The sequence below is a fragment of the Aulonocara stuartgranti genome, assembly GCF_965226115.1.
Source record: "Aulonocara stuartgranti genome assembly, chromosome: 19".
Classification (NCBI taxonomy): domain Eukaryota; kingdom Metazoa; phylum Chordata; class Actinopteri; order Cichliformes; family Cichlidae; genus Aulonocara; species Aulonocara stuartgranti.
Genome location: NC_138955.1, coordinates 24,375,979 through 24,393,387, shown reverse-complemented (window position 1 = coordinate 24,393,387; position 17,409 = coordinate 24,375,979). Strand labels below are relative to the sequence as shown.

At 38.7% G+C, this 17,409-nt stretch overlaps 1 protein-coding gene and 1 long non-coding RNA gene across 5 annotated transcripts in view; one reads left to right on the top strand and one right to left on the bottom strand.

Annotated features, from left to right (window-relative positions):
* Nucleotides 1-17,409, bottom strand: part of LOC309695755 (tumor necrosis factor alpha-induced protein 2-like) — a 173,632-nt gene that overhangs the window by 136,412 nt on the left and 19,811 nt on the right. The window contains exons 11-14 of one of the 4 annotated variants that reach the window (XM_082516623.1): nt 17,207-17,329; nt 16,385-16,537; nt 15,672-15,793; nt 9,321-10,571 (exon numbers count right to left, since the gene is read on the bottom strand). The exons of 1 other annotated variant lie outside the window; for it this stretch is intronic. In XM_082516623.1, the coding sequence (XP_082372749.1) occupies nt 10,352-10,571; nt 15,672-15,793; nt 16,385-16,537; nt 17,207-17,329 (618 nt within the window). In that variant the 3' untranslated portion in view covers nt 9,321-10,351. Of the gene's footprint in view, nt 1-9,320; nt 10,572-15,074; nt 15,128-15,671; nt 15,794-16,384; nt 16,538-17,206; nt 17,330-17,409 lie in introns of those variants that run through there. 2 more of the 4 variants (XM_082516624.1, XM_082516625.1) reach the window with 2 other exon arrangements.
* Nucleotides 1,191-17,295, top strand: LOC309695763. Its single transcript, XR_014273225.1, has 2 exons — nt 1,191-1,376; nt 17,188-17,295. It is a non-coding gene; the product is annotated as an uncharacterized lncRNA (long non-coding RNA).

Here is a 17,409-nt window from a genome sequence, read left to right as displayed (position 1 = left end):
TCCTGCTGAGGAGTCTTCAAGCCAGTGCTGTTGTAACACTGTATGAAAGATGAATGTCTTTCTTATCTGCAAAAGTTCAGCTCTAGTTTGAGGACGTGCCTCTATTTCAGTATTTCAGTGCCTTTATTAAGCCAGTTCACTGCTTCACAATGCCACTCTGACAGCGGAACAATGATCTGAGTGCGTGTATTTTATAGTTGGTGAAATGAGTGTGTGTTAGTGCTAATATGGTACAATATGGCTAAGAGCCTACATTAGAGCAAATAAGAGCGTAAAACCTACATTGATAGAATGACAGAGGAAGCAGATGCCACAAAGCAGGCAGTGCTTTTCAAAGTAGGGTGTTAATAGCACCTAACTTTGAACTTAGGGCCTGTTTATGCTAATCAAACTATTCTAATTTTTCTAAAATTACAAAAAACCTCCAGCAATTTCACTTCTAAAATTCAGATTTCTCAGATTTGGAAATTGCAGGTTTCTAACATTTATGTGACCTAAATTTGTAGGATACATTCCATAGCTGTTTGATTAATGTGCAGCTTATCAAACAGGTTTAGGGCGGTTGTGCAGAATGTAGTTGACTCATATGATGTAGAAATTTTGTTAACGTTTGTGCTACATTTGCATTTAAACCTCTGTAGTGGAGGGAGTGTGTCTTTCTGAATCACAGAAGCTCGTCAGAATAAAAAAGTCCATATCGACAGATGGGTTCCGACTAGAGCTGGGCGATAGAACGATAACGATATGTATTGCGAAATAACTTTTTCTCAATAGAAAAATTAAACTATCCGATTGTTCAGTCTGACGTCACTAGCCGTGTCTGGGCCTAAACTCTGCTGCAGGTCCACATATCAAATGATCACTGTGGCATTACTGAGAGTTAAAACACTGTCTTAAGTCTTTCATCTTTAATAAAATTATCAGCGTTATCTACCAGGTGTAACAACTGAGTTTAACATCCAGGCATCCATGAAAACGGAATTTATGACATTTAACGGAGTTAGAAGTTAGCAGGAAGTTAGCTCGCTAGCTTCCATCTAAATACAATATAGCATGTCCTGACTGCGGGGTTTTGGAAACAAATTAAAATGTACAGCTTTCTTATCACTTCCAACATAAATGAAGACAGAAAACTAAACAGCAGTGACGTTTGTAGGGTTACTGAAGTTTGGCTAGCTGGTCATGATGTGCTACGTGACCGCTAGCGACACAGCTATGTTAGCATAATATAAACAAGCTAACTTTTTTTCCACTCGATAAAAGTTAACGTGAGTGTTCTCAGTGGTCAGGAACAAATGTAATCGCATGGCAGGATGCTGTAAAAGGACCAAACTTCAGCCAGGAGAACAACTGAGATAATCCATCCACAATACGAGGTTAGTCATTCATATACTGCTGCATGGGCTGGGCTGTAGTTACATCCTAAGGTTTTAAAAACTGAGCTTAAATAAATGATTAGCGGTAATAAAAGCCGAGGGAGGTCAACAGTGATCACTGACTTTTTTTAAGGAGCTTTTTGAGATTAAATAAAAGAAAATACAAAGCATTAAACATGTTAACAACACAAAAGCCATATAAAATGCACACTACTTTAGGCCCGGAAGTAGGATTCGTCACGTCATCACTTAATAATCGGATTGCGATAGGCCTCACCGCTCTTGTCCTCTTACAAAAAAAAGAAAAAGAAAAAAAAGAACAGCCAATCCAAATTAAGTAGCGCAGAGCCGAACCAATCACAGCCGCAGCGTCACGTCACGTGACTTGTTACGTACAGCACAAGTGCCAAGCCGCACATGTGTATTTGTTTGGGAAGCAGCCAGCCGCCGTGCCGCCCGGGTAATGGAGGAAATGAGTGTGCCGACTAGAGAAAAATCAACCGAGAGAGTGACCAAAGGTTACCGAAGAGAAAACAGATGATGGTTCCAATGCCGGAGAGATTGTTGAACAGAAGAGCCATAGAAGTTCTGTAGCGTGAAGGTATTTCGGCTATTTAAAGTCTAACAAAAAACAGAGTAGCGCGCACTGTAAATTGTGCTGAAAGCAAGTCTGGAAATACAATAAAGCGGTGCATACTCAGTCTCTGACTGGAAGCGCTAATTCGTCATTCGGCTTTTGTCAGACTAAAGTAACTGTTAAAACTGTTTGAAAAGCTAAGCTATACAACAAGGAGAGATTGAGAATTTCATTTTAGTTCTCAGTTTATTTGATATTGACAAAAGTTAGTCAATTTTGTCTGTTCTTCTGTAAAACAAACTAAGATTTATTTTTAGAATTAATATTTTGTTTCTAAGTGGAATTGACAATTTAGTCTGTTTTGTTTGTTCTATTTTGAAACTTAAACGCTTTAGCGGCTACCTTTGTGTAGTTTGCAATATTTGCCTTATATTTTATTTTGCAATATTTGATTTATTATGGGAAATAAATATTTAAATCAAAACAAGCTGCTGATTATTTCACATTTTACTTGTGAGCAACAGCACATTTAAATCTTACAAATATAGTTATTTGGCTTATATCGTGATATAAATGAAAAAAACATATCGTGATATGAAAAAATCTTATATCGCCCAGCTCTAGTTCCGACCCAGTGCTTTGAGTTGAATATATTTTGATGGTTTAGGATTTATGTTTAAGTTCATTTAGCTGTCTTAAGCTCATTCTGTTTGGCATAGGTTGCCCTGTTGTAGTTCATTGTTTATAAGATTCCCCTTGTGTCTCCCTCACCCTTCATGTGTTCCAGTAATGTCTTTGTCTCCTGTCCTCTCCTCTTGTTTACATGTGACACATTCCTTCTGTCATGTGTGTTTCTCCCACCATCATGTTCTGTTAGTGCTTTGTTGTGTCCATGTCTCATGTCCGGTCCCCTTTTCCCCTCTGTATGTTTTTAAAGTGTACGTGTTCTTCGTCTGTCCGTCATTTCCAGTCCACGTCTATCTAGGTTTCCTGTTTTATTTTGACAGTCACGAGTTTTCCACGTTCAGTATGTTTAGCTTTGCTTTCCAGGTCTCTCTAATTATCCGGGTTTAGTTTTATTATGCTTAGTTTTCCCAGTTCAGGTGATCTTCTGTTTAGTTTATTATTTATGTTTCTCCTAGTTTGTTGTTTCTGCCTTAATAAATGGCGCCCTTTTAGTTACTTCCCGTTTTCATCTTCTGTGGTCTGCATTCGGGTCCTCACTTAAAAGAATCCAAACGATCTGTCTACGCATATCGTGAGAATGTCTGTGCATATACACACAGAGACGCAACAAAATCAAGTCAAGACCATGTATTTAGGGATCTTATCTTGCAGTCGTTGTCTTTCGATTCTCTCTGCGTTTGCTCCACAGCAGGAAGTTAGGAAGGAGGCTTTTGATCTTGTTACACTGATGATCAAACATTAAAGGATGTGAATAACATCCGGATGGCATCTGAAAACTCCCTGTGGATGTAATAAATGTTGTGATTTGTCTGATATCTGTCCATTATATCTTATTTATTATAGGTTACTTAAAAATGACTGCAAACATAGTAACTGAACCAAATGGCCTCCATGATTAAACAACTTATCCACACAGATAAGTTCATCTCATTGGCAGCTGTCAGCTGATGGCTCAGTCAGTAGCTTTTTGCACATCCAGCTTTTAAATTTGGTTTAAACAACTTATTTAAGCTGCTGTAGTTTGGTTTAACATTTGGCGAATAATATACGTATTATAGGTTTGTTTTTTTCTTTGCATGTTTTTGTTTATTCCTGTAAGTCTTTGCAAAACTAGACAACTAAACTATTTTTTCCCCCTTTTCATGGTCACTGATTAGAACTTCCTGTGTTTTGTTGTTTAGTCTGTAGTTTATCATTTTCTTTGCTAGATCCTTTTACTAGATCCTACAAGCTCATTATATGAAAGTCTGGAGACTTGTAAATTCGCATATATTTATTCTCTGTCTCACTTTCAGTTTTTAAATGTGTCAAAGCAAAATAAACGAAGTCTTAAGACAAAGCAGAGACAGCAAAAGATTTACTTTAAAACCTTGCTTAGAGTTATTAACTCAATTTAACATGCCTCCACACGTGAAGTTTCACAATGTTTCTCTCTGCTACTCTACTTGATCCAACTATTGAAATTCATTCCTTCCCAGAAAATGATTTCACAATTCCCCCACGATGCTCGGAGCAAAAAAGCGTAATTCACTGCATATGCAGAACATTTAATAAGCTTAGTAAGAAAGCAGCCCGTGTATTAACTCCTGATTTGCCAGATTGTTAGAGGTTAAAACATTTTTCACTAAGTTTAATTTGGGTAATAGAAATCTGTGTTTGGATTAACGTCCTGAGATTTATCAGTCAGAGAGACTTTATTTATCCTCAAGGGGCAATTAAGATAGATGATACCTTGCCAACCGTACATACAATACACAAACATCACATTGGGGAGACAAGTCAGGCACCGGCCAGTCGATCGCACAAGCAACGACCCGAACCGAAACAATGGAAAATGCACAAAATGAGGAAAGACGAGGAGAAAAAAGAACTCCCCCCAGACTGAGCTCCAACAGGGAGATCAGTTTGAGAACATGAACATGAACCATCACATCTCACAACATAGAAGACTAAGCTTCGAAGGCGTTTGGGGGGGGTGTAGGTCTGTGTCAGTGTACATGCGTATGTGTGTGTGTTCCATGTTCAGATGAGAGAAAGTGTCCCTTCACTCGGTTAGGCAAAAGTCAACAATCTTCGGTTGACGTGGGTGGCCTTGAATGAGGGGGAAGACTCACAACACAGTTTTGTTTTCTAAGGGAGAATTTTGTTATTCCCATCAGCTTTTGCCTTGAGCATCCAGCTGGCGCCAGGGGGGCCGCATGAGATGAAGATGGCAGTTGTTTTGGTTAGTGCGAACAAACTGCTTCCAGTTTTACAGTTGGTCTAATATTAATCACTGGTCACCAGGTCTCTTAATTCCTGTTGTTCTTCAAGATCTTATCCATATTGCGTTCGATAAACACAGTCTTGAGTACTCACAGCCCTCCCAATGTATATCATGTCGGCCAGCCTTGTGGGATTTTGAACAGCTGTAGCTGCTTCTTGTTCTTCGATAAGCCGGTTCCGAGCCAGCTCCAATCAGCCAGAACTCTGTTATCGTAGTTCCAAATCGGCAGATCTCGTTCAGTGTCCTCCATCGAGAGTGTCGCCAGACACACGACGCAACCGACCATCGAGTATCTGGCAGCCCACGTCTCTGCAGGACAAACGGGCTCTCCCAAGCCCAGGAGGGTGTCAGTTTCATCATGGGACCAGTTGATCAAATCCATAATTCTTCTTTAAGTCTGGGAGACTCTCTTAGGGTTAGAGAATAAGCGAGCCTATACAAAAGACATGAGAAGCCAAGCAGGAAAGATAAGGGAGAGGGAGAAAGTGCAACTGCCTCCGTCAAGAGCCAATGTTTTATCTTCTATCTCTTGAAATGGGCATCAGGTCTTGTTGATCACAGAATGATATGGTGGCTGTGAGATAGTTTACTTAGAGCTGTGGTAGTGGAACAAACGTTGATGTGGAGGAAGGCCAGACATTAGAGGAAGAAGGCGAAAGTTCATGGGGAGGACATACCAGCTTTTGAGGAACCTGTGCAAAGGCAAAATGACGCCATCCAAAGTCCATTATGGATACAAAGTATTGTGTAAGCTATAACTCTGAAGTTGTGGGATTTGGTTGCTGAACTGCCATTCAGGAAGTGAACCATCTTTCCATGGTGGCCTTGTTGCATTCTGTTTAAGAAAGTTGTCACTATTCGCTGTATCAGATCGTTTAGATCAATTTATACTTTGATGGACTGCCTAATTTTGAAGACTCTCCCTCAACTTACTGAACTAACTTTAACTAGGAACCAGTAAATTCAGATCTTCCTTTAAGATCCAGTTTGCATGTTTTCTGTTTGATGTATTCAGAGGACCAGAAATTTGGCAGTTGTGGTCAACGGTGCCCTGCTTTCATGTTTCATCCTAAAAAAAAATTCTGTATGGTTGAAATTGAATTGATAAAGACAAGAGACATAGAGTTTAGTGCACATTTAGCATATATGTTATTAATTACATAAACTGACAGGATAAAAGAAAAACAGTATAGAGAAATCAAACTCATAACTGGTGTCTGTTTGTGTTTGAAAGGTCTTGATGCATGCTCAATCATCCAGGTAAGAAAATCCCAAAAAGTTGTTTCTGTTAATCTGGACGTTGAGTTTTCAGTGGAAGAGATGTTTCGTCACTCATCCAAGTGACCTCTTTAATGTGGGCTGACTGCAGGTTTCCCCAACCTTATAAACAGTACATTTGCACAATGACTGAAACTATCACCACCGACGAACAATGGGCTGTGAGGTCAGTTCCTTGATCAAGAAACTCACATCACAGCCCATTGTTCAAGTCATTGTGCAGGTTACAGCTAATAAGGTTGGGGAAACCTGCAGTCAGCCCACATTAAAGAAGGCCCTGTGATGAAACGTCTCTTCCACTGAAAACGCAACGTCCAGATGAACAGAATCAACTTTTTATGGCTTAATTTTACTGAAAAAATGAATTTGAGTTTAAGCAATAGAACCGCAATAGCAACAAAAAAAGATATCACTTAACCTCCTTTGTAGCCTTAATAATATGGATGCTGCAATTTCCACCATTTTTAAAAAGAAAGAAAGTTCATGTGCTCTGTTAGCACATCCCCCACAAATGTGGCATCATTAGAAAGCCCATGATGCCTCCTTGATCGTGCAGCAGGATTCATATAGATAAATTAAGAAATGGCCCAGAGTCAAATCCCAGACAGAAAGCAAAAGATAATTTCTGGGTCTTAGGAGGTTAAGCCTTTTATTAAGGAGTGGGACAATAAATGACTCGTGACTTGACCCTGGTTTCACATTCCTAGCCATGTAACTGGGAAGAAAAAGAACTTGTCATTGGCATATTTGCATGATAGCTTAGTTTTAGCACCACTTAAAGAAGAAGAAAAAATGCCTGCAAACGCAAACTACATTAGTCATTACATTTCTTTATTTCTCTGTGCACAGCATTCCTAAGGCCCCACTTGTGCATTTCTCTGAGTATGAGCTCTGGACTTTTCTGGGCCAGTGCGCTAACCTGATCATTTTCTTTTTCAGCACTTCTGTTGATTTGGATCATTGTCCTGCTGCATGACTTCATTTCAGCCAAGCTTTAGCTGTCAAACAGACAGCCCAAGTTCTCAGCCCACCCCCACTGTGCTTGACAATTTATATCTTTTCTTTTCTTCTTTTTCATGTGACTCATTATATTTATATTGGCTGCTAATCACATTTTGAATGAAAAAAGTGTTGATTTAAGTATTTTGAAGAAACATCCTGGGAACCCTCAGAGAAATTGTACAAACAGCTCCAATGTGATTACTTTTTTAAAAGTGAGAGGCAAAAATATGGAAGTACAAGGAAAAAATCTTTGCATTAAAGGACTCAGTCAAGTGAAAGTTTCTGTTCAAGGTGAGTGATTTTACATGTATGTACTCTGTAGCCTTTTGAGCAGTGTACATTGGGAAATGAGGGCATGATATTAATATTAACATCCTATTGCTTCCATAAATAAGCAATAATGAGACAGCATTGGATGATTTATTGTGCTTTGACAAAAAAAGACTGACCTGCCTGTAATAGAAGCAAATTGTCCATGAATGTATTTATAGGTTTGTTTGTTTTTTTGTTTACAGTACGATCATTAAGTGGTGGATGCTGGAAGTCATAGATTACAATAGTTGCCAAGTAGTGATCGGTGTGGGAGAGGGATAACATTGTACACTCCTCAATTCATTATGTTTTGCTAGCAAACAGGAAGAAGGTGAAGTGGTTTCCTGAAAGTACAAACATACATGGAAACAGACTTTGTGCAATACTAACAAACTTGAAAGTCAATATTTGGTATGACCACCTTTATTCTTCAACACAGCCTGAACTCTCTTAGGCAGCTTGTTTGTCGTTTCTCTAAGCAATCTTCAGAAATAGTTGTCCAGGTTTCTTGAATGACATTCAAAGTTCTTCTTTGGATGTTGGCTCTCATGAAGCTTCAGCAAACAGTAGATGGATCAACTAAAGTGTCAGATTAATCGCTCACGTCCTGCGTCAGGTCTTTGCTGGATTTTCTCTTATTTCTTAGGGACATGACTTTCAGATAACAATTATTTGTTGTAGATTGTTTTTTTTAAGCCTGTTTTGTCCTCCGCTTGCCCAGTTTCCTCAATTTTTTTTAAGGACATGAGAAACCATTTTTGTTGGTGCAAAATGTGTAATCTTCTGCATTTTGTGTTCAGCTACACAAATTGGCACATATCATGTTTATATGACAGGCCGGTAGTAACAATGTTCCTAAATATACAATTAACACAGGTTCATCATGCTTGAATGATTCATAGGTCAGTATTAAAAATACATTCATCTGAAAATAGTCAGATACAATGACGGGACTGAAAATGAGTGAAAAAGCAGACAATATCCACAGAAAAACTTTTAAAGGCCCACAGAAGGGGGTAAAAGTGATGTGCAAGACCACTTTCAGAAATTAAAAGACTCGCTGGAAACAAAATATAAAGTAACAAGAAGCAATGCAGCTGGATTAGCAGGGGTGTGACTTGCGAGTACTTGGGAGACTCGGTCAGAAGCCTTGCAGCGGTGTTCTGTAAAACAAACAGGAGGACGAGGAGGCCTTGCATATACAAGTGAAGAAAGGATTACAATAGTCCAAACGAGATCAAACAAATGCATCTATGACAATTTCCAGTTCTAAGCGTGAGACACTGTGACTCAGCTTAGAAATGTTTCTCAAGTGATAAAAACAGGAGTTAAACAGAGATTCAACATGAGCATCCAAAGTCAGGGCTGAGTCAAAAGTTACGCCAAGATTCCTGACAGAAGGTTTGGCAAATGTAGCAAGAGGACTTAAATTTTCCATAACCCTAGATACAAATGTTTCAGGAGCACAGACAAGGACTTCAGTTTTCTCCTCATAGAGTTGAAGAAAGTTATCAGCCATCCAACCTCTAACGGAGTCTATGCATCTATGCAAAATCTGTAGCTTGCATAAGTTTCATGAAACTTTGAGGGAATAAGAATGCATTTTTTACATATTCATTTTGTTTTCTTTGAAAAAGATGTAGTGCGGTAAAAAACGTGCAGGATTTAGTTATTTGCTTTGTTAGAACCGATTTTATTATACTTCTTATATTTCTTCTTTAGTCACCCTTCTTGCTCACTATGTGTTAACAGACCTCTCTGCACTGAATCATACTTCTTCTTAATCTCTGGCTCTCTTCCACAGCATGTCTTTTGTCCTGTCCTCCTCCTGTCACCCCAACTGGTTGCGGCAGATGTCCGCCCCTCCCTGAGCCTGGCTCTGCTGGAGGTTTCTTCCTGTTAAAAGGGAGTTTTTCCTTTCCACTGTCAGCAAAGTGCTTGCTCATACGGGGTCATATGATTGTTGGGTTTTTTTCTGTATGTATTATTGAAGGGTCTACCTTACAATATAAAGCACCTTGAGGCGACTGTTGTGATTTGGCGCTGTATAAATAAAATTGAATTGAATGCTTGACATAATATTGAGTATTGATTGATTGGTAAGTTAATTTATTTCTTATGCACGTGTAGTGTTCATTTCATTTTTTTGTAAAATTTGTTGAAAACAAATTCAGGTTCTTTGGTGAACATTAAGCAAAAAAACTACACGTGCCAGTTACTGGAAAACACAAATCTCACATGGCCAGCAAATATTTATCTTTAAGTCTTAAATACATATACTTTTTATATACTTATATACATTCGCACTGCGGCAAACACGTCTTTTGTTAGCTTCATATTATCCTGAAGAATGTTTTACACACATGCACATAAATTAAACACAATTTAGTTTCGATCTCCTAGTTTACACTGTCATTATATATAACACATCAAGTATGAACAGTATAAACACAGTACACTGCTCACATGACCAGCAAGAAGCAAAGTACTAACATAACACCTGTGAGCTTTAATTTAACCCTATCAGTAGAAATAGATTTTTAACTCAGTGAACAGTGAACTAACAAATATCTCTCAAATCATGTTTGCTTTACTGACGAGAAATTAGTTCAGTCTGAGTGATACATTCATTTTGGTCCGAGTTATTTGTATCTTATCACATAAATAAACAAGAAACAAACAAACAAGCACCCCCCCCCCCAAACAAAAACAAACAAACAAACAAACAAAAAAACATGTGACATAACAAATATCAGTAGTGCAAAGTATATAAGGCTTTGGACAGGTCACCAATACCAATCCACAGGTGACACACTTCATTACACTCTGTGGTGTTACACCTGCAGTGTTTTCCTAGTTGTCTGGCATCAGAAAGCTGAAGCAGGAGTAAGGGAAGTTGGACAGGCAGTTTGTGTTGACCGTAACCTGCATATTACTAAATAACACTTGGTTTCTGTCACTACTGGCAATGTTCCCTTCCCTCTTCAGTGCTGTGAGTCGCCGGAGGATCAGCTGGTGTTCGTGGCCCCTAATGAGCCCCCTGAAGTACAGAACAGCAACCAGGTGCTTCTTACTGCAAGTGGAGAACAACATCAAAATGCTTATTAATTCCATATTTATTAATACTATTTATATTTATTTTAATTCATTAGTTAACCAATTTATATTAATTCCATTGAAAGTCCAGTTTACCTGAACCCCCCCCCCCCCCCCCCCCCCCCCACCAAATACAAACACCAAGTATTTTTTGTAGGCTGTTGAGTAGTTGAGTGTATTAACTGTGACTTTCTGAGACACGGGGGTCATCTAAATACTTAAGTCCATGAGAAACAATGTAACTTTTTGACTCTGGAAAATATAACACATTTATTAAATTCTTTAGAATTTGAAGAATTCAAAGCTCCAACAGCGCTGGCTTTTGCTTTTTCTACATGCTTTAAAACTATCTGGCTAATACTGCAGTGAGAGTCTTAACTTCTTCCCCCATAAAGATGACATCAGACAACCTCCCTCATACTATTAACAACAAGTTCCGGTACATGGTATGAATCTTATATAGCGCTTTTCTACTCTCCCGGAGTACTCAAAGCGCTCTATACAACATCATTCACACCCACTCGTACAAGCACTTCTATACACAAGTGCAAACTAACCTGCATTCACACATGAACTCATCGGAGGTCAATTTGGGGTTAGTATCTTGCCCAAGGATACTTGACATGCAGACTGGGGAAGCCAAGGATCAAACCACCGACCTTCCGATCAGTAGCTGATCTGCTCTACCGCCTGAGCCACAGCCACCCCTAGTTCTGTTCTGTATGTCACTAACAATGTGAGAATAGTTTCCAGGATTTTACGAAGATAGCTACTTGCTTAGCAAACCTCCCAAGGTCTAGTTTACTGTTGTGAAGTTCTGGGTAATGCAAAGTTTTTTACTGATTTTTAACTTTTGTTGTACCCTTGACCCAATTTTAACAAAAATTAAATCAGCTCAAGCTGCCATTGGTATCTATCATCACACAGAATTCACACAGAATTCACACATCACACAGATATCTTGAAAAATGTGGACCCTAGACTGCAAACCAACAGAGAGTCAAACTGTCCATAGCTACACACTCCCTCCCTTTTCGGGGTAGAAGTAAAGCCTTGCCAATCCACAGATGCCAACACCATATGATACATAAATCCATCAAAAAAATATTTAAACTTGGGAATAATCACTTCAACAGTGTTGTCCTTTCCAAACTGCAGATGTATGAGTTGTTTATAATTGTGCAATAGTTTGTTATTTTTATTGGATATTTTCAGGATCACATCACGTAGACCTTTGCGCTGTAACAGTGAGGTTCTGACAAAAAAGGGGCAAAAATAAAATAAAATCATACTGCATGTCATAGCAAAAAAGGCACTCCAATATGGATATTAATGGAAAAATAACCACGGTATCTTTACAACTAGATTTTTTGGTAGTACAGTTAAACCTGTTATAATGATCTCTTCACTCACGTACAGTTTTTGAACATACAGTTTAAATTCCTGTACTTACTCAAACCGTATCTGCTGTGGTCCTATGACTTACAAACTTCACAGCACAAACCAACATTCTAGTTTCAGGGATCATCTCTTTAAGTTTCGACCTTTTTTTTGCACATGTTTTCATTTAGCAGAACCGAAAGAAAGAGAAAAAGGGGAAAGAATGTGGAAATGCCCCATGCACATATTGCATGAAGTCTAAAGTTAACCACAGCATTGCAGGATCATTTAAGGCCCTCCTCTCACATTTCTACTGCTGGGGGAAACTTTGTGAGATATTACGTAAATCCCAACTCAGCGTGCCTCAGCTATACAGGGTCAACAGGCTGCACTCTGTGCTTCCAGCTTGCTTTTTTGTTACAGAGGCTGCAATTAGCTCTCATTAACAAAAACATCCGTCTCCTGCGCACAAGTTTATGTGGTTTTCAACTTTCTGTTATGTTGTGAGAGGAATACGCAATTTTCTTTTAGAAACTAAAACGGTTGCAGTTTGCAGCCTGTGTGAGAGGCAGACAGACAGATGTTGATCTATCTTGTTAGATAGTTCTTCTTGCCATGTTTTGTGAAGTTTTACCTAAGATAAGCTGTGTATTGCACAATAACAGGGCACAGGCATCAAATGATAGGAATGCGGGAACATCTGGATTTTGCCTGCAGTGAGCAGTTAAGAGGTTTATTTACAGCAGCAATCTGGTGGGAACTGAGGAAACAAAACTCTAAAATGCCTTTAAACAGAGAGTGAAGCAGACCTAAGAACCATCAGATCATTTACAGCACAGCATTTTTAATCGTGAATGACCGTAACTCCTTGTGCATTCCAGAAGACTCAATTTCGGGGGTATTATCACCACAGGCATCCACAAATGGGTCACTCAGATTATGATTCCTGAACAGTTGACAGCTGGGCAGTAGAACAAAAAAACTCCACAGGCTCTTCTCATTAGTCACCAAACATTTTAAGCTTTCACTGTGAAGGATAAAACCATTTCCTAGAACCCTGAAAGGTAAAAGCTGAGTTTTGTGGCCATGGCCAAAATACACCAAAGTAAAACTTTCACAGCATCTCAAAATGTCCTTTTTAAAGTCCTCTCAGATCATGTTTTCTCACAGGTGGAGAAAATCTGAGATAATCTCCAAGAGCATATCTCTAGCTGAACAAGATCATAATTAATTTTGGACATTTATATAATGTACAACACTATTTAGCCACCCTTAATCTCTTTATATATCGCTTCAACAGAGCTAGACTTTCTTGTAACTTTTTAAAAGTGTCTTGAGCAAAAGTCCTCCAGGGTGTTTCTTTCTTTCTTCGGGTTTTTTTCCACTTGTTTTCAGTCGAGTTCATGACCATTTTCTGAAAAACCATTTTATTTGTTTTGCTGCTTTCACTGACCTATGCATCAGCTGACTATAGAAAATGCTCCTTACTCAAGGAATGGAGGTGCATTGTGTCTACACATAACACATAACTTCGCAAAGAACCTATTTTAAATATAATGTTCAGGCACTTTGTTACAACAAACCATGACCAGTCTGCCTGTTTTGCAACATCCAAAGAAGAGCTTTGAATGTCATTCAGGAACTGTTCACTGAAATGTCCACTGGACTTATCCCCCATCCACTGGACAGCAGTAAGATGAGCTAATCTGTTTTTCTGTCCCCAATGAGCTCATGCATTTGTTTTCACGTGTATAACACTGATTCAGGAACACACTTTCAGGCATCATTTCATCACTTGCTGATATCTGTCAAAAGACTGGAACAACTACTGTCTTTTCTACCGTTCATGTTTGCTGAGTGGAGTGTGTTGTCTCATCATAAAAAAGCTGTCAGATCTAAATTTAGTGCAAACAATATCCAAATTTCTGCAAAGAAAAAGAAACTGAGTAATCTCCACGACTTGTGGATTTCATCTTTGTTACCAACATGTCCTTTTGTTTATTTTGATCACCTCACATGTCTGCAGTTTGTCCCACTCATGTTCATAACTCATAGTGAGAGCAAAGGTCATTATCATGTGATGGCTGTTAAAAATACCATTCACCGTTTTATCGGCTTCCTTTCAAGAAAATCACATCTCAGATGTCGTGCTTGGACGAGATATATCCCTGATGCTAAATGTCAGAGGGGTTTATATGAATCTCACAGACAGCTAATTAAACATTGCTCTTCTGCTTTGGGTCAGTCATTGAAATTCGCTTCACTTCCTCATTCTCCTGATGATAGTCAAAGTCCACTTAGGTTTACTTGACAGCTGATAATGGGGGATTCCTATTCAGCTACAATCTGCCCACTTCTGTTTTACACCAATATAAAATAAAGAATTCCTTTATGTGCTTCAACAACCACAAAGGGGAAGGTCTGACACTTTTGTTGTGTCTTCATTTTGGATTTTTTTTTCTTTCTGCTTTTCTTCGCATGTCACAACCACAAATTTCTGACACAGACATGCTGTTGTTTTATAGTTTACTCCATACATGTTTCACTTTTATAAAACAATTTCAATAGAAACCTGGTAGATGGGAAACCCCTAAAGCCTACATACTGCGTGATCTTAGCTTGTCCTGAACTACAGTGCAAAATTTTTATTATTTTTTTTACCAAAAATAAATAAATACATAAATAAATATGACATCCCAGAGTGGCTTACACTTTGTCCTGTGATGTGTTCATGGACAGATGTAAATAAAGTTGTAGTGCGGCTAACATCTAGCTAGCTCTAAGGAGTTTTATACAGTTTAGTGAAGGCTAAACAGGCTCTGTGGTGTTCATGGTCAATGTTAGGTTACATCCCAGGTGTCTTCGAGGGCCAGTGTCCTGAAACGTTTCTATGTGTCCCTGCTGCAACACATGTGAATGAAATTAGTAGGTCATTAGTAAGACTATAGAACTCGACTGCATGCTGAGGTGCTGACGTGCAGTTTATCCATTTGACTCATGCTACAGCAGCTCATGAATGAATGAACATGGTACAACAAAAAGTACTTTTAGAAGTACATTTTTCCAAACACTTTACTTCACTTTTATTTACTTGAGTAGGATTGGGGGTTGCCACCACCATCAAAGAAGCAGCACAGGTCAGCTGATCACAGCCTGTACACAAAGAAAAATGTACCGGCACTCACAAAATAAGCTATTATGTAACTTATTACTGAGCAATTCTTTTGCCCTTGCAAAGCACTCAATTTTAGGATTTCCTCTTCCACCAAATCCTACTTTAACGCCTCTCTAACAGCTAAATATTAATCCAAGACAAACAGCGATGTCCTTTTGTTTCTGTTGATTTGTACAATATTAACAAAGCTCAGTAAAGGAAAATTTTAATAACGCTCAACTGCAACAAGCACTGGAGCCAAATTTTGGTAAATGTCAGAGCAGAAAACACTGCTCTCTATATTCAGATATAACCGTTGGCATAAAACAGGGTTATTTTGTAGAAACCTGGCCTAAATTGTACACACCAAATCTGTAAAAGGCTAGAAACCAGTCCAGCCTAAGCGTTCCTTATCTGTCACCTAGTGGATTATGGGAAAACCCTAATCTGCCTGCATCCTAAAGACTAAGAGAGGGTAGAACGGGATTTTTTCCTGGTTTATTTTTAGTGAATCGTCATGTTGCATTTGGCAGAAGTGCTTACCTGAAGTCTGGGTAATTCTCTATTACAGGCTGCAGATGGTTCTTGATGTCTGATGTGTTTTTCTGTCCAATGATGTTGCTCAAGTCGTCTCCTACATGGTAGAGCCACTCATTATTCGACTTCTGTAAAAGACAAAAAATATCAAAACATTAAAACTGATGGAGTTGCTGCTGACCTTGAACATCCTTTGAATTTTGAATAAAACACATGACTACACAAATAAAGGGGCTGCACAGCAGAGGATTTCCTGTTATGCTGCTCATTGAGAGGAATGTGACCAGCCATCAAAGGCAAATACGCCACTTAAACATACACTTATACTGCTTTTAACATGAACGAAGGATCTGTGGACCAAAGATCAGGTCAGTATTTTGTATTTTGAAGCAAAAGAGGATGCATATTATGTGAAATGAAAATAAAGGACCATTTAGACATCATTCTTTGTTTTTACATTCATCAGGTCCCAAATAGCAAAGAGAAATTACAAATGCATGCCATGAAAGAGTTCAGGTCTTAGGAGGTTAAAAGTGTTTAGATTACTTGGCTAAAAATAATTAGAAACATTCCACCTGTTCATTAAACCTGTTTAAAATTCAAAGTAGTTTGAAGGTTTACTGAATCATGACATGTACTTAAAAATACCTACAGCAATTAATTTGTATTTTACTTTTTATTTGCTTTTAGTGTTGATAGGGAAGTGATGACTTAATTACCATGTCCTCAAATAGATCACTGAGTTTATTCCACTGATGACGGATCTTGGTCGCGGCCTTCTCGTGTTTCCGATTTTTGCACGAGTAGTTACTCTTCATCAGCTGACCGATGTATTCTATCACCACATGGTAGTGCAGTTTGCTTGCAAACGCCTGTCTCCAGGGTAACAGAGTCACAAACACACATACACACACACAGAAAGAGGGAGTTAGGTGGCGGCATAACAGGATGGACGCAAAAAACGGGAAATGTTAGTTTGGAGGTGATAATGCATCGTGACCACCAGGGTTCAATTCATCTGAACTGACACCTTTTAATCTACCTATTCATTCTTTCCTGTTAGGATTCATGACACTCACAGTTTTTTTTTCTGCTCTTGCAGCATCCGGAGAAAAACAATGGGACAGCAAAATGTATTAACTGGAACTTCCGAGACAATCGATCTAAAATAAACAGGACTTCCCGATTTCATAGTAAGCATTAAAAAAACGTCTAAGTACAATAGATATTAGATGATATTCTGCATCTTTTGTTCCTATTTAAATCACTTAACACCCTACAAATAAAACCATAATTACCATAAAAACTTCTGTTGAAGGTAATTCCCTTCATGGTAACTGTCTAATCAGACTGGGACAAATGCCAGAAAATCCTTAGCCTTAGCAAGAGACTTGACTTTGGCAGGCAACCTGTCTTTATTCCAAGCGGCAGCCTTTCCTGTACTGTAAGTAAAAACATTTGGCTGTTAAGTTTTATAAAGTAGTTGGTCAACTCTGGACTGCCCCTGTTGACTTTTTTCCAGGCCATCTCCTCCTTCTCACCTTGGCTTGTGGTGGCATCATGAGACTGCAGTGCTGGGAAAGCAGCTTTGTCCGGCTGTAGAGTTGATCAAAGTCTTCATCGTTGGTGAGCCATTTCCTTGTCATCATTCTCCTTAAGTAAGACTGGAAAAACAACAAATAACACAGCCATTAATCACACAATGCCTTTGAGGGTTTACTCACGACAGATTATAAAAAGTCAC